Below are 22,671 nucleotides of genomic sequence, written 5' to 3' on the forward strand. Positions count from 1 at the left end.
CTTTATATGCAATATAAATATTTTATATGCAATAACACGTTAATACCTCTCCACGAGTTCAAAATAGCAATTTCAATTATTTTAAAATCTACTTTTTTTAAATTTAATGATACAATTTATGAACAAATATTCTGCAAACAGTCTGCCCATGGGATCTTCTCTCTCTCCAATTCTAGCGGATGTAGTAATACAAGATTTGGAATGTAAGACATTAACCATACATATTCTACTTTACTATCGCTATGTGAATGATATTATTATTGCAGCTCCAAATGATCATATTAATAAAATATTATACTCTTTTAATTTTTACCATGAACGAATTAAATTTGCTGTCGAATATGACGATAATAGGGGAATAAATTTTTTTGATGTAAAACTTTTAATCGAGGATGGGAGAATTATTTTTGACAATTACAGGAAGCCTACAAATTCTGGAAGATACTTAAACTTTTTTCTAATCATCCTGTAGAACATAAAAGGGATGTTGTAATTGTTATTAGACAGAATTTTATTCCTTTCCCCTCCAAAATTCCATGAGAATAATATCATTTCTCTAATTAAAACTCTCCAACAAAACGGATATCCATCTAAATTTTTATTCACAACAATTAACAATAGGATAAAAACTCTGTCTTTCAAAAAGAATTTTGAAATGATTAAAGAACATAATGTTATTTCTAACTTGGATTCCTCCAGTATTACTAAACAGTTTTTTACTATTTTCCTTATTTCAAAAAAACTTCTGAAAAATTTAAATTCTTTACAAGAAAATTTGACTTTAATATAGTATAAACCAATGAATTGTATGAACATTTTCATAAAAACAGGCAAAGATAAAATTAAAAAAAAAGATCATTCGAATGTTGTCTATAAAATTAATTGTCAAGATTGTAATTACTCTTATGTGGGACAAAAAGGAAGTTAAAGACGCGATTAAAAGAACACATAAATGATTTAAATAAACCTATTAATTCTTTGTCAGTTATCTCTTGTCACAAACTGGATAATAATCATACGATTGATTGGGATAATAATATTCTTGATTCCGAACATTCGTATTATAAAAGAATGGTCTCTGAGATGATACATATATCAAATGACAAAAAAAAGAATTTAAACAAACAGAGTAATGTAGAACACTTTCCTGAAATTTACCTTCCACTTATTGGAAAAAGCTCCTCTACACTTAGAATTATCTTCTCCACTTTCACTTCCTCTCCTTTCCTCGCATAATATAAATAGACTCTCGCTTATTACGGTTCGTCATAATTGTCGGAAATAATTTTTAAACAGTATTCAAAGTGTTTATTATTTACTCCGGGTCATTTATGAGAATTCGTGTTATAAGATGGTAAGCGTTTGTTCATTACAATTTTAGATTAATTTTCGCGGACAGTTATGGTATTGGAAAAGTTGTTATAAGCGTAAAAATTTTTTTTTTAATTTTAATAGAACTTGGGAATTCCGTATTTTTATACGAAATTGCTCATCGCTTCTTAAGAAAACAGGAATCGCAACAGAGAATCACATCAGAAGATTTGAAACATTGTTAAATTTAATTCTCTTGATTTCTATTCACGCTGTAAATTCATACACAACAAGCGATTGAAAAATTATTTCATCTATGAACTTGCGAACATTGCATTTTTAATTTTATGTAATTTTTTTTTAGTAATTTTTTTTTATATAATTTCATTTATGTAATTTCATTTTGATATTATTATAACACTTTCGGACTTTTGCTTCATTAAAATCTTTTTTGTAAGTTTTTTATTTTTTGTCATCTCGTTTGTACTGATGATGATCAAATCTTGACCGAAACGTCTTATTTATATGTGAAACTTATTTATACTACTGTGGGCAAAAAGTATCGATAATTTCAAATTTAAATTTCCCGGGGTTTCCGATAGGGACAACCGAATTTATTTTGAAGTTGGCAATTCTGTCAGTGACAGAATGCGCCAAGGTACACGTCAAAATAGTCATTAGTGTTTGAGATAAGCGTCTGTTTGTAAGCACGTAAAAAGTGATTTGTCGTTTTTTGAAATGTCTGAAATTATGGAACAACGAAGTGCGATAAAATTTTGTGTCCACCATTCGGTTTTGATAGTCGGAAAGCATCGTTTCAGACACATCAACGCGTCGTTGTTTTTCCAAAAAATTGAGCGATTTTGGCACCAATCGCGCTTTCACTTTTCGGAGGCCCAAATGGTCGCTCAAAATGGTTTTGACTGATCCTTCCGATATGCCAACAAGATCAGTAAGGTCTCGGACAGTCAATCGACGACTTGCGAGCACCAAATCTCGGATTTTTTGGACGTGAATCACATCAGTTGATGTGGATGGCCGTCCGGCACGTGGCTCGTCTTGAACGCTCTCTCGGCCCTCTTTAAACATTCTGTGCCATGCAAAAACTCTTGCTTGTGACAAAGCGCCATCACCGTACGCCTTCTGACACATTCTCAACGTTTCGGCTGCAGAAATTCCATTCCGGACACAAAATTTTATCGCACTTCGTTGTTCCATAATTTCAGACATTTCAAAAAACGACAAATCACTTTTTACGTGCTTACAAACAGACGCTTATCTCAAACACTAATGACTATTTTGACGTGTACCTTGGCGCATTCTGTCACTGACAGAATTGCCAACTTCAAAATAAATTCGGTTGTCCCTATCGGAAACCCCGGGAAATTTAAATTTGAAATTATCGATACTTTTTGCCCACAGTATGTGAATTTTAAATATATGACTTGTGTTAACATCTATTGTTGTGGCTGTATGCTCTCCATTATTTTTATTTTATTTACTTATCACCTCGCTGATTCATTGTTGCTTCCGCTGTTTGACGCTTGTATGTGAATGCGTCTTTAGGTTGCATTTTTTATGCTGACGTTCGATACTCGATTTGAACGTCAATAACAGATCACGTGATTAAAATTGACGAATACTAAGCATCAATTTTTTGATCGCATGACTAGTGTTCCTAAAATACAGAATCCGGCAATCGGTTCTTAAAAATGGTGGACACATTTCTGCTGCATATTTGTATTAGTGCAACAAAAGGTATGGTCAACGCGATGCTGCAAAAGCTTTGAAGCGTTTTTTAATTGGTCACTTTGTAAAATTCTTTCTTTTAATTGGTCCATCAAATACTTCAAAGTATTTGTAGCGCGATTTTAACCACAACCAAAAACGAGAAAGAATAAGATTGCGATTACATGTAGCGCGGTACGCGTGACAGAAACTAACTAGGTAACTACAGGAATCGCGAAAATCGTGCCGTTTGCTTCTTTTCTCCTTTATTAGAGTGATGTCCCAAGCAGCGGATTGTGCGTAAGCGGATTCGCGTATCGCCAATCATTCTCTTAGATCTGTTTACAAATTTTGCAAGCAGGATACCAATCATAAAACTTTTTTCCTATGAAAGTGAAAAGTGAAAAGTGAAAAATTTCTCCAAATTTCTTCAATGGCTCCTAACTACTCAGTCAAGAACTCTGCATTGATGGCAACACAGAATCAGACGGCGGTCTGGCGAAACCGGTAGCCACAAACTTAAGCACAAGCCCATGTCCGTGCTTGCCTGCGGCGCACTGAGAATGAACGAGACAGCGAGCTCCTTCTCACACTAATCACTTGTTTCAAACGACCGAAAATGCTTTCTCGGCTATCTCAGCCGCTCGGCGGCCCTAGGCGTCAATAAGGGGCGGACGGCATTCTAAATAACATATAAGTTTTAACAAATTGTAATATTAGTGTACCCCTCCCATTAATCCAGAATAGTATAAATCATTCGTGTAACAAATCAAACTAACCAAGATTCCTTATAAATCAAAGAACTGGAAAGGATACGGGCAATAGGAGTCAAGCGCAGGAAACGTCGCGCAAATATAATAATATACTAATATATGAAGTGTGAAACTTCTTTATTCACTAAAACGCGCTTACATGTACACTTTCGCGCTTACATGTACTCACTATTAAGCCCTCCTCGGAGACAACACAAATTAACTGTGAATAAAAATTATCCTATCAGGTGAGCTCCCTTACCTCGAGAATTTAAAAAAGAGTGAAAGAAAAAGAGAAAAGGAAAATAAACGAAAAAAGGAAATAATGGAAATATCGAAATAGAAAATTTGAAAAACTAATTTATCAAAAGATTTATCTTAAGATTATAATTAATTATTCCAAAAATAAGGACGCTCACCCTGATCATCACAAACTACAATACATCACAAATATTACTAAATTATTCAAAAACCGGTTCTCGATATTTTGGCCAGTCAGTGGTCATCAGACACAGGGAGTCACTTTTAGTTTTAGCTAGTATTATTGAAGTTTACAAATGAAAAATTTTACATTGAAACGTTAATCAATTCTATGAAAAAGAAGGTTAGAAAGTAATAAAAAATTACGTCAGAAAGACTCATTACTGCGTACGAACGACATTGACTGACTAGACGTGACAACACAAGTCTTTATAGCTGTCTATAATCGGGAGGTAGGCCTTGGGAAACCCCTCCAAATTCGTCTGCAAGTTGAGTCCGTGCGTCTGTCTCCTAATGAATATCATCTCCGAAATGTCTTTCTATAGTGAGGCTCCTCGTCCAGTATTGTAACGTTGTCCCATTCAAAATTATGGCCTTCTTATAACCGATGCTCCGTTATGACATTACGAGTAGAAGTGTTTCATCTGATGTGGTTCTTATGCTTCGTGATTCTTGACTTCAGCTGTCTACACGTCTGTCCCACATAACTTGCATCGTAACTACACGTGATCTTATAAACAACATTCGACTTCTTGTCACGCGATAAAGAGCCTTTATGCACCATAATAAATTTTCGCAATTTATTAATACTATTGAATGATACCCTCATATACTCGCTATTCAATCTGCTAAACTTCTCAGTAATACCACGAACAGTGAATCACGAAGGTTGCACTGCTTCAATCCTGTTATCATTAACAACGCTCTTCCTATTTTTAGCCGTAATGATTTTCTTCAAATAATTATCAATATTCTCAAATATAAAGTTCAACAGATAATCATTCTCTAACAATCCTTTAATAATGAAACACAAATTATCAAGGTGAAATTTAGGATTCGAAAGTAAAACTACCCTAGTCCCGCGATTGTATCTATTTTTTGAGAAACAGAATGTTGTGATTAATAAAAAGCCTACAGTAAAAGGACAACGGAAACTGAATCAAAGACAAAGCTCTAATCTCCAGCTTTTGCATAACTAGATCCGTGATGACGGGAGATAACGGAGAGCCTATAGGAAATCCCGTAATTCTGCCTATATAAATATAACACTATCAAAATTAAAGAAAGTAGAATCTAAAATAAACTGAACAGGGACAGACGTGTGGAGCTGAAGTCAAGAATCACGAAGCATAAGAACCACATCAAATGGAACACCTCTACTCGTTTTATCATAACGGAGCATCGGTTACAAGAAGACCATGATTTCGATTGAGACAATGTTACAATACTAGATGAGGAGTCTTACTATAGGAAGAGATTGATTTCGGAGATGATATTCATCAGGAGACAGACACACATACGGACTCAACTTGTAGACGGATATGAAGGGGCTTCCCAAGGCCTACCTCCCGATCACAGACAAGCTATAAAAGCATGGGTTGTTGACACGTCTAGTCAGTCAGTGTCGTTGGTACGCAGTAATGAGTATTTCTGGCATGATTTTTGATTACTTTCCAACTTTTATTTTTATGAAATTGATTAATGTTTCAATCAAAAATTTTTCATTTGTTAGCTTCAATAACACTAGCTAAAACTAAAAGTGACTCACTGTGTCTGACACTGATTGGCCAAAAAATGTCGAGAACCGATTTTTGAATAAGTCATAGTAATGTTTGCGATATAATTTGTGATTTGTGATTAGGGTGAGCGTCCTTATTTTCGGGATATTTAATTATAATCTTAAAATTTTTGATAAATTAGTTTTTCATATTTTCTATATTTTCAATTAGTTTTTCTATTTTCGATATTTCCATTATTTCCTTTTTTCATTTTTTTTCTTTTTTCTTTTTCTTTCATTCTTTTTGAGTTTAATTCTGGTATTTAAATTCTCGAGGTAGGGGAGGTCACCATAACAGGATAATTTTTATTCACATTTTATATATGTTAGTTTGTGTTGTCTCTGAGGAGGGCTCAAAAGTGAGCCGAAACATGTAAGCGCGTTTTAGTTAATAAAAAAGTTTCACACTTCATTGATATATTATTTGCGCGACGTCTTCTGCGCTCCTACTGCCCGTATCCTTTCCAGTTCTTTAAAAATGAGAAAATGCAAAACTAAAAAGTTGATAAAATTTCTGAAAAAATTCGTAGTTTTATGAAAAGAAAATAAACAATTTTTGTTTTTTGCAATTTTTCTGTAAAGTTGATAATATTGAAGTAAAAATTATTGAAGACTAATTTTCGTCAATTTTTAACAATTAATATCTTGTGAACTATTACGAAAATTGCAAAATAGTAGAGTATTTTTCTTCTCAGTTTAGTCCATTCTGCTCCTATACGAAAGATTTTTTATTATTTTTCAAACACCCTGTATATAAGCAGCTCAGTAGCCTATAAAAATCTATAGTAACATAAATTATAGATTAATATTAGAACTATAATTAGTCCAAGAAATAATTATTTTGAAATATAATAATAATCTTAAAAAAGGAATAAATAACCAATATTCATAAAGAACCACATTAGCAAAATGCCATGCTATTGTTTAAATTTGCATAACTTAAAATATATACAGTAAAATAAAATGTTAAATAAGCAAACAACACATTCAAATATACATATATTTATGTGATAATACGCTCAAATTTAAGAAAAATAAGGAAGTAGGTGTAATTAAATACTAAAATATATCTCAGAAACGTTCAAAATACTTGAAAGTAAAAATACGTTATAATAAAATATAATAAATTTATATTTAAAAGGTGTTTTTCTTGTTTTAAACACGATTTTTTTCTAAAGTTGTTTAAAACATATAAAACATTAAAAACATGTTTTAAACGAAAAAAAACTGAATGTTTTGTTTTTTTTTAAACACGTTTTTTTTATCAAGTTCTCTAGTTCCTTCACTCTGCTTGGCGCACTGCCTCGCCCGCGTTCTTTAACTTTCTAATGGTTTTAAGCAAACTTTTTCGGCAGCAAAAAATTCGAGAATTTTTCAATAGCAAATTCAATTCTTTCTTGACAAATTGGTGCCAGACGGAATTTTAATCTTATAAACTAAAGCTACAATGATTTTTTGAAAAAAAAAAATTATTATGTCGGCTCCTAATAATCGGAGGGTAATCTTTTTTTTTTAAATTCGTAGAAAAATGATTTCGAATGCGTCACACGGCTATTTGATATGATGCATATTAATTATTATTTCCATTTTTTATTCGAAAAAAGATATCTACTTTTTAAAGGTGTTTTATAATTGTTTAACTGCAAAAAATCGTTTTGTTATTAAGTGTTCGTGATAGTGCAATTCTTGAAGAAGAAAAATCACCCCCTAAATTGCTGTGCAACTGCTCAAAGATGAAGAAATTAAGTTTTCCGCAGACAGGTTTTTAGTGAATAAATAACTTTTTGCAAAAATTAATGAACATTTTAGGCTTGTTCAGGGCTTTTACGAGAATTTCAAAGCTTTGCGTTTAAATCTCAATGAACAAAGGGCGAGTGAAAAAAATGGCTTTTTAATCAAAAGATGTTTTTTATTTTTTTTCTATTGAAATAATAGATCGATTTTAATGTTCCACGTTTCATTTTGTAGTTATTTCAAATACGTGCATTTTTTTATACTGATTTTTTTTCAAACAATCAATATCTTTCGTTTTATAAGTGAAAATCGTGCTTTTTTCAACTATTCGATTTTTTTTCGCATATTTTCTTTACAAATCTCGAGTCTCGAACATACGCATTTCTTTTCTGATGGCCTTTCGAGATTTTCATGAAAAGAGAATTGCTGGTTTATAATTTTTTTCCGGTAAAATTCTATTTCTATTAAACTATTCTTGCTCGAGTTTATGAAGGGGAGGTATACTATATAACGCGCACGAAAAATCATAAACAATTAAATATCTCGTAAACTGTTGCGTTTTGACATGATTTATACTGTTCTGAATTAAGGAAAGGGATACACTACAATTTATTAAAACTTATATGTTATTTAGGATGCCCTCCGCCCCTTATTAATGCCTAGGGCTGTCGAGCAACCGAGACTGCCAAGAAAGCATTTTCGGTCGCTTGAAACAAGCGACTAGTGTGAGAAGGAGTTCGTTGTCTCGTTTACTCTCGGCGCATCGCAGGCGAGCACACGGACATGGGCTCATGCTTGTTTGTATATTACAGCGCCACGCTACGATAAATGCCGAACTTATAGGCATAGAAAAGTGACGTTTTAACGACGAAATTTATGTTGTGTGCCATTTCGTTATTATTTGCTTAATTGTGAAAATGTGACTTGTCTCGTATTTACAATATCAATCAAAATCGTAATTATTGATAAAAAAACTAAAGTTATCTTGAAATTTTATACGTAAAAGCGTATATTTTACTCGTTTTAACAGTTGTCAGACTGTATGTTCCTGCCCAAATATAAACTTACTTTACGTGCCTTTTACGACTATTTATTGACTGTTAAGGGAGGGAAGAACAGTTTTCATAGATTTTTATAAGTGTTTTAAAATGATCTCGTCATTTCATTTCATTTAAATTGTCTTTATTTAAAAATAGCACGCAACATAAATTAACGTGTCATTCCTCGCTTTTGATATCACGTTCCAACATGGCCGCCGCGACTAATCAGGAGCCTTAAAGTTTTCACCTTTCACTTTCCATCCTAGGGATAAAGTTTCATGATTGATACCCTGATCTGAGAGAATGATTCTGTGATTGGCTATACGCGAATCCACTCACGCACGATCCGTTGAATGGAACATAAACTTTAATATGAATTTTTTTTAAATATGTTAACTTATTTCTATGTACATTTTATCAATACTCTTATTTTTTCAATGGATTTATTTAATAATTCCATTTAAATCAATTAATTCTATTAAAAAATGCTTAGTAATGTTAATTTGTCACTGGCCCGTGCCGCTTACCGCGCTACATGTAAAGGTGCCTTTTCATGTGCCGCATGTTGCAGCAGCAAAAATGGGCAAGTTCAAAACGGCAAAGCGTGCTTACCGAGCGATTGAATATAATTGATTGGATAACAAATCTATAAGTCTATAAGTAACAACCAATGTTCATTAGTTCAATTATGTTCATTAGTTCGGCGAGCAGGCTAGCTGCTTTGTCAACTTGAACGCACTCATTGTCACGTGATGCCAATTTTTCATAATTGTCGCTATATTTGCTGCGCATAAAAACGAATAACGGCAACAGCATATGTATTAAAAATTTAACCTTAAGGAGATGCTGAAGTGTTCTGTTTTACCATTAATTATTAAAGATTCTTTTCTCTTAATTGTGTTTATGGATTGAAAAATCCTTTTCCACAATTAAAGTATCAACAACAATGCAATTTGCCAGCTACAACTGAATACGAAAAACGAAAGAAAATTAAAGACTTACAGTTTTGTTATCGGCTTCTGTAGTCAACACGTCACAATATGTGCTGCATATAATACTCCTAATATTTATTAGGAGTATAAATAAGTTTCCGCCGTTTGACAAACAATGGCGCTACCAGTATGTTATAGTAAAAATTGTCAGCTGTAAAACGTCATATCGTAAGGTTGGACATCTGGCAAGAACATAACCTTGAAATATTAGCGATTTTGCATCAGCATCTTATATCTTTTTTCGTACAATAATGTTTTGAGCCGAATAAGCATCATTTGCGGGAGCTTTTGATTTACTTCTTTAATTTGAAGAAATCTGCAGCTGAGGCGCATCGCTTGCTTGTAGAAGCATATAGTGAGGCTGCCTTAAGTGAGAGAAGTTGCCGTGAGTGGTTTCAAAAGTTTAAGAACGGTGAATTTGACGTCGAAGACAAAGAACGTAGCGGAAGGCCGAAAGTGTACGAAGACGCGGAATTGGAAGCATTATTGGATGAAGATTCGTGCCAAACGCAAGAAGCACTTGCACTTACATTAGGAGTGACTCAACCAGCAATTTCACATCGCTTAAAATCGTTGGGAATAATTCAAAAGCAAGGAAATTGGGTTCCATATGAACTGAAGTCGAGAAACGTTGAACTTCGATTTTTTACATGTGAAATGCTGCTTGCCAGGCATAAACGAAAGAGTTTTTTGCACCGTGTACTCACTGGTGATGAAAAATGGATCCACTACGATAATCCAAAGAAGAAGAAATCATAGAGACCACCTGGCCATGCTTCAACATCGACAGTCAAGCCGAATATTCATGGGAAAAAGCTCATGTTGTGTATTTGATGGGTTCAGCTAGGTGTCGTTTATTATAAGTTGCTCAAACCGAACGAAACCATTACTGGGGCTTTCTACCGAACACAATTGATGAGATTGAGCCGAGCACTCAAGGAAAAACGCGCCCACTACTACTCCAGACACGACAAAGTTATTCTTCTGCATGATAATGTTCGTCCACATGTTGCGGCGCCGGTCAAAATCTACTTGGAAACTTGTGAAGTTTTACCCCACCCACTGTATTCACCAGACATTGCTCCTTCTGATTATTACCTGTTTCGATCGATGGCGCATGGCCTGTCTGAGCAACACTTCACATCATATGAAGATACCAAAAATTGGGTCGATTCGTGGATAGCTTCAAAAGATGAAGCGTTTTTCCGCGGATGACGCGGTATCCGTATGCTGCCAGAAAGATGGGAAAAAGTAGTGGCTAGCGATGGACAATACTTCGAATAAAACATTAGGTACCATCCTTTCACAATAAATGAAAAAAATTTTTGATAAAAAACGGCGGAAACTTATTTATACTCCTACAATAATATATAATATTGCATATATGTACCAGGTGTACAAGTATGAAATTAAAAAAAAATTTACGGATTTAAAAAAAAACACGTTAAATTCGGAAGAATGATAAAAAGAGCTTTATTCAAAGTATGCTCCATTGCTAGTTACACATTTTTCCCATCTTTCGGGCAATTTGTGGATACCACGCCAGTAAAAATCTTCCCCTTTTGCCGCGAACCATTTTCATCGAGCCATTTTTTTCACATCGTCGTACGAACCAAAGCGCTGCTCAGCAAGTGCGTGACCCATCGATGCAAACAAGTGGTAATCGGAAGGAGCTAAGTCTGGTGAGTAAGCCGCATGGGGTAGAACTTCCCAGCTGAGTGCTTCCAACGTGTCGCGAACCGGTTTTGCCGTATGTGATGGAGCATTGTCATGAAGAAAAATGACATTGTGTTGTCTCTTTTGATATTCTGGTCTTTTTCAAGCAGCGAACGGTTCAAATCGTTCAATTGTTGTTGGTAGCGTCCAGCATTAACTGTTTCCCTAGGTTTTAACAGCTCATAATAGACCACACCCTTCTGATCCTACCAAACACAGAGCATCTTTCTGCCAAAGCGATTCGGTCTTGCGGTCGATGTGGATGGTGCGCCTGGGTCTACCCATGATTTTTTGCGCTGGAATTCTCAAAATAAATCCACTTTTCATCCCCACTAACGATACGATGCAAAAACGACTTCCTTTTGTATCGTGCAAGCAAAATTTCACATGTGTTTTTGCGCCTCTCCATCTGCCTGCCGTCCAACTCATGCGCGGTACCCATCTTCCGGTTTTCTGAATCTTTCCCATCTTTCGTAGGCGATTGGAAACAGCTTGTTGACTAACGCTCAATTGCTCTGCGAGTTGTTTTTGTGTTTGTGAATCATCTTCGTCCAACAATGCTTGCAATTCCACATCTTCGTACCTTTTTGGCGGTTTTCCGTGTTCCTTGTCTGCAACATCGAAGTCACCACTTTTAAAACGCCGAAATCATCGTTTATACGTATCTTGCGATGGAGCATGTTCACCATAAGCTTCTCGAAGTAATCGGTATGATTCAGCAGCAGTTTTCTTCAAATGAAAACAAAAAATTAATGCTGTCCGCGAATGTTCTTTGTTTGGTATAAATTTCAACATATCGAACACAGCAACACAACACTATGCAAACACTTTTTCAATTTATTATTCGTGCGCGTCTGACACTTGTTGAAGGCACTTCAAAATAGCATAACAGTCAAATCTTTATACCACACACTGCATTGATGCGCCATCTGTTTTCTCAAATCCGCATTTCATACTTGTACACCTGGTATACTACGAGGGCAATAAATTTTTAGAAAAACATAATAAAATATATTTTTTTTATCAATTCATTTTTACTTCTCAACATAGTCTCCTTTCAGCTCGATACACTTGATCCAACGATTCTCCAACTTTTTCAAGCCATCTGAATAATATGATTTATCTAACCCTTCAAAATAAATCTTTATTTCGGCGAACCCGAATGAATGAGCTGCTCTCTGATAATGAATCTCTTTCTTCTGAATCATTTCTTCAGGTTTGGAAACAGGAAATAGTCGCAGAGAGCTAAATCTGGCGAATATGTTGGATGGGGAAGCAATTCGTAGTGGAATTCGTTGAATTTGGCCATCCGTGCCGGGCACGTGTGAACCCGGTGCATTGTCTTGATAGAAGAACACTTTCTTCTTCGCCAAATGGGGTCGTTTTTTTCTTTAAAGTGTTGTTGAAACGGTCCAATAAGGTTGCGTAGTAATCGCCATCGTTTGCTTCGACGGAAGGTAATCGATATGAGTTATACCACGTGTATCCTAAAAATTGTGGCCATCACTTTTCCGGCCGACTTCACAGCCTTCGCCTTCTTCGGAACTGATTCACCCGGTGAAGTCCATTGTTTTAACTGTTCCTTCGTCTCGGATGTGAAGTGGATCCATGTTTCGTAATAAATCGACGCAGAAATTCATCTGGATTACGTTGAAACATCTCCAAACATTGTTTTGAAATCGTCACACGGTCGCGCTTATGGTCCACAGCGAACAAACGCGGCACCCATCTTGCCGATAACTTTTTCATACCCAATTGTTCATGCAGAATTGAAATCACTGTGCCATGTGATATGCCTGTGGCCTCAACAAGCTCGCGCACTTTCACTGGTCGATCAATCAAAACAATATCGTGGACTCTATCGATAATTTCTGGCGTAGCAGCCTCAATTGGACGTCTCGAACGAAGTGCATCACATGTGGATGTACGATCACGTTTAAATTCATTCACTCAATTGTATACAGTCGCAAACACTGGAGTAGATATGCTATGAACATTATCCAACTCGACTTTGATTTCTTTCGGCGTTAAACCTTTCATACGTAAATGTTTGATCACTACACAAAACTCGTTTTTTTCTATTTTGCAAAAAATACAAAGATTGTTCACTTTAATCCTCTTCAGAAATGAAACCACGTGATGAATTCCTCAATTTGACAATAATTAGCTGAAAGATGCTACTTGTCAAAAAGTAATGTGACATGACACTGTGATTGCCCTCTGACAGATTTTCTAAGAACTTATTGACTTATTGACCCTTGTATGTGTGAATATACACACGTTACATCAGATAGAAGTTATTTATGCTAAGCTATTTATGCATTCTCTATGTTTAAATATGCAATACTAAAATTGTATGTATACATATAAAATATAATGTATATACACATAAAATTTAATTGCAATATTTTGTATAAATAAACATAGGGAATATCTGCATGAATACCTCAGCATAAATTATTTCTAGCTGTAATTTGTGTAGATAATTATACATTATAATACACACACATGCAATATTTTAATATTGAGAAAAACAATTATTATATAGGGGACTTTAAATCTATATACAATATAACTAATATAAATCAAGGCTAATGAGGCAATATAGGTATACAACGAAAAACTCACATATCCAAAAAGATTGTGTCACTCACAAATTGCCAAAGATGAAGTGATGTAAAATTTTAGTAGATAGATTTGTATAAATGTAATTTTGTGATCAATTATATATCAAAACTTCTTGACACGCTCTCTATCTACTAAAATTTTACATCACTTCATCTCTGGTAATTTGTGAGTGATAATCTTTTTGTATTTGTGAGCTTTTCGTAATATATCTATACGAGTATTGCTGAAGAGGACTCCAAAGTGAGTTGAAATGTACAATACAAAGTAAAAAAGATATCATTTATCAGATGATTCGTAATTTGATTATTGTTTTAAGATGTTACGTCTGATCATTTGCGTTTGACTCTCGATTAGCTTCGATTTATGTTAATTATATGTACTCGTATATTCTGGATATTGGAAATATAAAAGCATATATCTGATCTCTGTACATTTAACCATAAAAAACATATCTCTTTTTATTAAACATAGAAAAAAGAGGTAAAGTAGGCCTTGGACGTAGGGAAAAATACTTACATATATGTACTGCCAGTAACCGAAAATCTAATATTCATAACGTAAACTATGGATTTTCATTACTAACGGTATACTGATGTATTAGCCATTAATCATTTATTAAAACACTTTAAATATGATATACTTATACATTTTATAAACGTATAGCGTCGTATGAAAATTATGCATATGACTATTGACCGTATAATATATGTTATATACATGTATATCACATATATATATGTATAACATATATATTATATAGGGTGTCCAAAAAGATCATAAGGATTTATGAGCTGAATATAAAGATGACTATAACTAATCGTGAAGGAATGTAAATTGTATTTGTATCGGCATACATAGTATGCCAAAATATAGTGTGTTGACCTATGACTATGATTCATGTTCTACGACTCAATTACGGCCATCTTTGTGCTAAGGCCCTTACATAACGTTTTTGAAAGAAACGCTTTAGACAAAAGTTGTAAAGTTTCAAAAAAGATATTTACTGATTCAGTTTGACCTTGGATGGCGTCTGTCAGATCAAGATCACATCCATGTCTTTTTAATGAAACATGCTATTTTTATTTTAGACTCTAATACACAGTTATTATTGATATGCTGACTTATACGAGAATATAAGTTCGAAAAATTCTCGGTCTAATACAGAAATGATTTCACAAATATGAAACTGCTATAATTTTAGAAAAGTTTGATCCTTCTTCGGATTACTGTTAAAATTTCAGACAGATTTCATTAGTTTCTTTGTTTTGGTCGTGTCAAGCAATCAGGTTTTGATTCCATCATGACAATCCATCCATTCACATTTTTTCAATTGCAGACGCAAAATTCTACAAATTGGTTCCGCAATGGTATTTCACCAGATTTAATAATCGAAACCTCTGGCAGTAAATTAAAAATAGTCAACTCACGATGAACGCCTCTAACATTTATCTATAACTAGCCAAAGCACGATTTACGGCTGTGACATTTTGTTATAGCTTGCCAGCCCACGATTAACGCTTCTGGCAGTAAATTAAAAATAGTCAGCCCACGATGAATGCCTCTAACATCGGATCATAATTAGGCAAAGCACAATTTATTGTTATAACATTTAACCATATTACTTGTATGATAAATAAAAGTGATATTTTCACGAATAACATAAATACTAATCTTTCCCATTCTGACTTTACATGATGCCTTTCAACAAAAGACACATATGATAGTAACCTTTTAACCAATTTTGGTTTTTTAATTTGTGAATTATAAAATTATATTGACATTATCCTTATAATTATTAATCATCGCACTTTTGCGATTTGATTCATTATCAAAATTTTCATATATCGGACACAAATATTTTTGTATGCAACATTTTTTTTAAGAATATCATAATTGAGAACATTTTGTCATATAATAATCATGTTAGTATTAATAATGATATTAATACTAATACAATGATTTTATCATTTTCTCGGGATAGACATTTACTTTACAAATAGCTTTATAATAAAATTACCTCTATCATAAATATTTTTAAAATTAATAAATTTTTTAAAAAGTTCTGAAAATTGCTGCCAACATAGAGTTTGAAGAATGAAATCAGGCCTCATGTGCGAAACGATTTTCAGCTTTCTCTGCTATATCTCAAAAACTATTCGAGTGTAAAAAAATGTTTTATACAAAAATTTTACAATAAAATTACTTCTATTTATTAACGTCAATAAAATTTTTTTAGAATAATTATTTAACAATTTTTTTCGAAAATTTTGAAAAAAAATTGGCAAATAATTATTCTAAAAACGCGCATAAATACAATAATTTTGTTGTAAAACTTCTATATAAAACATTTTTTGATATCTCGAATAGTTTTTGAGATACAACGGAAAAAGCTGAAAACCGCTCTATACATAAGGAGTGATTTCACTCTTTCAAACCGTTTTTTAACAGCAACTAATATTTTCTAAATTCATCCTTTAAGTAAACTACAACTTCACAAAGTTTCATTAAAATCATAATTTGACACCTCGAGAGATTCCCTTGTTAGTTTAGTATCTCAATCTGTATCTGCAATGGCAGTTCGAATGTTTTCAAATGATAATATAAATGATAGAGATGAAGTTTTAACAAACATGATTTTGGCCGAAATATTAATGAACCACAAAAATCAGAACTAAGAAAAAAGTTAATAAATATTATCATGGAGCACACAATAAACTAAATATTTTATATGATATTTATCATTATCATTTACAAGTATCATCATTAAAGTTCATATATTATTTGCGTATATAGATGTTATAAAACTATGTGAAAGAGTATTATTATCAGATTAAAAAAAGTATATACTTTATTTGCGTTACATAGATATAACATTGTTATGAAACAGTATTATCATTAAAAAAAGCATATACTTGTGTACACAGATATTTTATTATTTATCTGTTGATTGAAGATTGTATTACGTAATTAAATAACAAATATCCTAACATTATTAATAAACACTGTTCTGGAATTGGTAGTTTTCTTAAAATAGTTTTCATTAATACTTATTCTTGTTGTTTCTCTTTAGATTGCTTATTGCTTATTTTGATTATCTTATTTTAATTACATTTGATATAATGTTTAATGAACAAGTAAGTTGTATTCAAAAGTATTATTGTCAAATAAAGTTTAAATTAAAATACTTTTTTGCGTTACATAATATTAGTAAGAAAAATAATATTAATAAAGTTTATATATTTGCAATACACAATATTTTTATGTAAAAAAATATGTGATTTCAATAAATAAAAAGTAATGTAATATTAATGATATCTCTATACGTTCCTCTAGAAATATAATCATATTGCCACAACATTTCACCATGTGAGCTATTCATTCAAGCAGCTAAGTTATCATGTTGTCTACTAGCCTCAATAGTAGCTCGATAAGCGCTGCTAAAGATAACATACGATTGTATGCAGCTTGATCCTCCATATTTCTTTCATTATCTTCAAAATTAATATATTAGTTTGATAAGTATCTCTTTTGCTAGTAGTAGTTCAGATTCCATAGATATTATAAAAAATTGTGGAGATGTACACAAGCAACTACTTTTTCATCTTTATCAACATTCATTCTTATACGTTTTAAAAGTATTCTCCATCGTGAAACTAAAATTCCAAATGCACGTTCAATCATGCATCTGGCACGCGACAACTTGTAATTGTATATCTTTTTTTCTTTGGTAAGACATTTTTGAGGAAAAGATTTTATTTAAATGACGAGACAATTCAAAAGCATTATCACCTACAAAATAATATGCTGTTTTTATATTAGTGCCAGAAAGGAAAGCATAATCTGGTGATAAATACAAGGTATTATGTTTTACGCCTTGACCTATTTCTGATCTACTGAAAATTCCACCATTATTTTCACTTCTATAAGTTCCAATATCTACCAATGTAAATTTATATTAGTACGCACGCACGTACGCACGCGCGCGCGCACGCACGCAATACATAATTTTTTCACAAATAATTTATCTATATTATAAAATAAGAAATAAAGACAACAAATATCTCAATGTTATTAATAAACGCTGTTTTGGTGTTAGTGGCTTTCTTAAACTAGTTTTCATTAATGCTGGTGATATCTTTTTCAAAATATTATTGTACACTTCTAATGACATTCTAGTATAGCGGAAAAAGAGATTTTTATCCTTTTAAGTTTTTTGACTAGAACTGAATAGTCATCAAGAATATCCCTTTGTAAGTTGATAGGACGAACCACTAATTATTTCTCCACTTCTTGTGCTTTCTTTTTTTTCTTAACATATTTGAAATATTTATTTGTAAAGTTATATACGATAATAAGACTGCGAGATTTTTTTCAGTGGTAACTTTCATAATTTTTAACACTATTTTATAGATTAAATATCGTGAGGTTATGATATCTACATGAACAGATCGGCAGATACAATATCTTTAAGTTTTGCGTGCACAACTTCTAGTTTTGTTTATTTATTCTTGTCTCTTTACCACTCTTTGAAATTACTTATTTGCTTATTTTATTAATTAAAACTTATTTTATATTGTGATATAATATTCTTCATGAAGGTAAAGAGGTTATTTGTAGCTGTATGAGATGATATGAAATGTACATTTATATTTTATATCTCATTTAAACACATTGTGCGTTACGTTTAATCTCTATTCTTAATTCCTATTCCTAATATCTAATATTTATCCTATTCCGCTATTGTGCGCAGACCCTTTAACAAGTAGAATAAACGAACATCTACGGCAGTAACTGTACAAAGAACGCACCTAGATTTTCAGTACTGGCAGTGAATATCGGAGCGCATCCACAGAAGCAACCAATCAGCGTTATTCTGCGTTATTCCGAATAGCGCTAATTGGTTATTTCAATGGACAAGTTTAAGACGACAAAGCGGCTAGGCATTCTTACCGAGCGATTGAATATGATTGGTTTGATCTATAAGTAACAATCAATTATGCTCATTTGCTTGGCGAGCAGGCTAGCCGCTTTCTAAACTTTAACGTGCCCAATGACGCATTTTCTATTCCGCAATCGTTTTCCGCATGTGTGATTTCATTCTTATGCTGGATTCACACTGGATCCGACGTGCGTCGTACGATATTCTGCAACCAATCAGAAAGCAGAATTTTATTTCGTATCGATAATACGAAGCAAAATCCTGTTTTCTGATTTAGTTGCAGAGCGTCGTACGACACACGTCAGATCCAGTGTGAATTCAGCATTACGCCTTATTGTGTAGACAAGCTTTTCACTTCACTATCATTTCACTTGTCGAACTCCATGTTTATGTTAAACAATTTGGTATAATTGAAGTCTGTTTTCTTGTGATTGAGCTAGTATATACTTTTGGAAAGTGAAATGACATGCTTGATATTTGACAAAAGCAAGAAATCAAGTTCTAATGCGGTCTAGTGCAGGAATAAAAAACAGAGTCCTTTGGTAACCTTTGGCCCAGTGAGTAACTACGAGCGATTCGTTGCTTGATTTGCAACATTAAAGAAAGTTCGACGAACACAGAACTCCTGTTTGAGACCTTTCTTCTGTAATTTGATTAAGAGAAATTCAACGGTAGTTCACTCGTTCAATGCGTCGATCACGGCAGTGAAACCCCAAGTGCCAACGACGACGACGACAACTCGTAAGTATCATGTATAGCATGTAATTTCTTTCACACCGTGTGTATGCACTCTTGGTTCTTGTTACTCGAATCTCGTGTTCATTTGACAGCTATTTCAAGATTCATGTCATTTCTGTGAGTCCTAAAGCGCTAACCGAGATTGCAAAGACTTATAGGTGGGAACAATTAGCAACAGCTGTATTTTCCGGCAAACAACTTCAATTAATTCAACTCCACGCCATACAATGGCCGAGTCCAGTGACTTGGATCGGCAAATTGAGCAGCTTAAGAAATGTGAGATTATCAAGGAGGCTGAGGTCAAAGCTCTATGCGCAAAGGCGCGAGAGATTCTGATTGAGGAGAGCAATGTACAACGTGTTGACTCACCTGTGACAGTAATTATTTCTATTTCTCATGAAAAAGCAATCAGATTATCAAAATCAGAATGTTAAACATGTTAAATCTTATATGGTATGTTTTCTTTAGGTTTGTGGAGATATCCATGGACAGTTTTATGATTTGAAGGAATTATTTAAAGTAGGTGGCGATGTGCCAGAAACAAATTACCTTTTTATGGGAGATTTTGTAGATCGAGGTTTTTATAGTGTTGAAACGTTTCTTCTTTTACTTGCATTAAAGGTATGCCAAAATATAAAACAATATGAACCTAATAATGTTAAATGTCTGAATAGTGATTAAGAAGCAAAACACAAGTTGCTTTTTTATTTTATATGAATATATGAATTTTAATTTATCTTTATACTTGAATAAAAATTAGTTAAGAGAAATTAAATCTAAAATAACTGACAGATATACTATTATAATATAATTTTATAGTTTATGTCTTGTCACAGGTTCGTTATCCTGACAGAATTACTTTAATAAGAGGAAATCATGAATCACGTCAAATAACACAAGTTTATGGTTTTTATGACGAATGCTTACGCAAATATGGCAGTATAACAGTATGGCGATATTGCACAGAGATATTTGACTATTTATCATTATCTGCTATTATCGATGGCAAGATCTTTTGTGTTCATGGTGGATTATCGCCTAGTATTCAAACATTAGATCAAATTCGAACTATCGACAGAAAGCAAGAAGTGAGTTACGTTCTGTTCATCATAATTCTTTTATAACAATTGATTGGAATTGATATTTATTTATTTTGCCTTATTGATTGCAGTTTCAATATGTTGTTTGATATGCACCTCAGTCACTTCTGTGACTGTGTATGTTTCAAAGCCTCCAAATGATTTCATTAAGGTGGTTCTTTAGTAAATCGAGTTACCATAGAAATGTCTATTTTCTTTATATATACATATATAATGAAGTTGAAGTACTAAACTTGATGTGTGCAAAATTCTAGGGTAGATTAACGATGAAATGAAAGAGAAAAATATTGAAAACGTAACTTTTAACATATAACTTAGTGACAGGTAAGGATTGGAAATATTTCTTTGACTGCACACAAATATTGTCACAGATCTTTCTAAAAAAAAAAAAAAAAAAAACAAGATTATAATAGTTTAAAAAATTATGATTATAATGGTCACGAACAAATAATAGTATGTCAACTATTCTAAAAAGATATTTAACCCTTCATGATCATACTTCTTGAGAATTTTATATTTGTCATACAGGGGACAAAATTGCCTTAACACTTCATTGATTGTTATATTTACAACTTTTATTCTTTAAAATCACAAAAATTACTGAACATTGTAGAACATGGAAATGCAGTGGCAGTTTAAAAAAATTTTAATTTTAACATATTAAAAAAAATTACAAAGCAAAAATTTTGGAAAGATGCACTTTTTTACTAAAAAGAAATTGTAACTTTTTAATTTTTATACTTTTGATCAAAATTTATGGCTATACTCTACAGATATGATATTTTTAGAAAAAAAATAGTGCAATAGTCCATGTTTCAAAAAAGGTATTTATTCTGAAGAATAAAGGAAATCGTTTTTTAAAATAACGAAGTGTAAAGTTATTGTATAAAAGAGTATTTATTTAACATAAGAATATTTTTTAGAGATGTAAAGCCTTAAACCTTTTTTGAAGTCTCATGGATTCCTGGTGACCACAAAGGGTTAATATTAAAATGGCAAGATATCGATTAATATAATCTCAACTTATTTTCGTTTGGTGAAAATATAGCTCTTAATTTCATTGCAGATTGCAATAATTTTTCCCTTTTCTCTTCAACTTTCTTTTTTACAAATTTTTCTTTATAAAAATCTTGCTTGCAACATTGTAATTCGACGATGTAATGTTACCAAATTATCACAAAGAAAAATTGTACAAGAAGTATCTTTTTATTTCATCACTTGCACGCTATCGTGTGTTTTGTACTATTTCATTAAGATATACACTTAGTTTTAATGTTTTAAAGAAGATGTTTGTGATTTTGGGCCCTGATGAGGCACCCCAAATTTTCGATACTTTACTAAAGAACCATTTTAAAATTGCTATTTTTATAAAAAGGAATTATAAGCTTCGCTTTTGTAGAAAAAAATTATCAGAATCACTATCTCGATTCTGTAACTATTAACGACAGTGTCGATATCAGAAAAGGTTTTGCACAACTATTATAAGATTCTTTAATGTGATTAGTTTATACATCCGAATAAGGAACTAAGGATGAACCGATCATACGTAGACTGCTGGAAAAGTTTCTGCAATCTAGTAGTTGCAGTGGTATCAACATTCTGCTACTATCATATCCGTAAAATTAGACGTTTTTAACCTATAATTCAATTGACAGTTGTATCCAAGCTAACTAATTTTGTTTGCATAGTATTTTAAAAGAAGTTATTTTGTAAGAAAATGGAAATTTCGCGTGAAAATTTTCGGGCAATGAGATTTTTTACGATTAATCTAACTTCGAAACAATGCATCGATCGACTTCATTTGGCTTTTGGGGATGAAGCACCATCCAATAGGACTGTTTATAATTGGTTTGCCGCATTCCAGCGTGGACGTACCTTTCTTAGTGATGAATTCCGTGAAGGTCGTCCATCCACGTCTGTTGTCACTAATGTTGATGCTGTGCGTGAAATGATTG

The 22,671-nt window shown here is 32.8% G+C and overlaps 2 protein-coding genes across 4 annotated transcripts in view; one reads left to right on the forward strand and one right to left on the reverse strand.

Annotated features, from left to right (window-relative positions):
* The window catches only part of LOC108756046 (protein abnormal spindle), a 21,153-nt gene extending 11,539 nt beyond the window's left edge, over window positions 1-9,614 (reverse strand). Inside the window, exon 1 of the mRNA XM_018499602.1 lies at window positions 9,606-9,614. The gene's annotated coding sequence lies outside the window, so the exon portion shown is untranslated. The remainder of the gene's footprint in view (window positions 1-9,605) is intronic.
* A 9,589-nt stretch (window positions 9,615-19,203) lies between these two features.
* LOC108756052 (serine/threonine-protein phosphatase 4 catalytic subunit) overlaps window positions 19,204-22,671 on the forward strand; it is a 36,239-nt gene continuing 32,771 nt past the window's right edge. Inside the window, exons 1-4 of one of the 3 annotated variants that reach the window (XM_018499611.1) lie at window positions 19,204-19,619; window positions 19,709-19,993; window positions 20,085-20,237; window positions 20,453-20,704. In XM_018499611.1, coding sequence (XP_018355113.1) covers window positions 19,844-19,993; window positions 20,085-20,237; window positions 20,453-20,704 — 555 coding nt within the window. In that variant the 5' untranslated portion in view covers window positions 19,204-19,619; window positions 19,709-19,843. The remainder of the gene's footprint in view (window positions 19,620-19,708; window positions 19,994-20,084; window positions 20,238-20,452; window positions 20,705-22,671) is intronic. The other 2 variants (XM_018499612.1, XM_018499613.1) reach the window with 2 other exon arrangements.

This window comes from Trachymyrmex septentrionalis, unplaced genomic scaffold (assembly GCF_001594115.1).
Source record: "Trachymyrmex septentrionalis isolate Tsep2-gDNA-1 unplaced genomic scaffold, Tsep1.0 scaffold91, whole genome shotgun sequence".
Lineage (NCBI taxonomy): Eukaryota > Metazoa > Arthropoda > Insecta > Hymenoptera > Formicidae > Trachymyrmex > Trachymyrmex septentrionalis.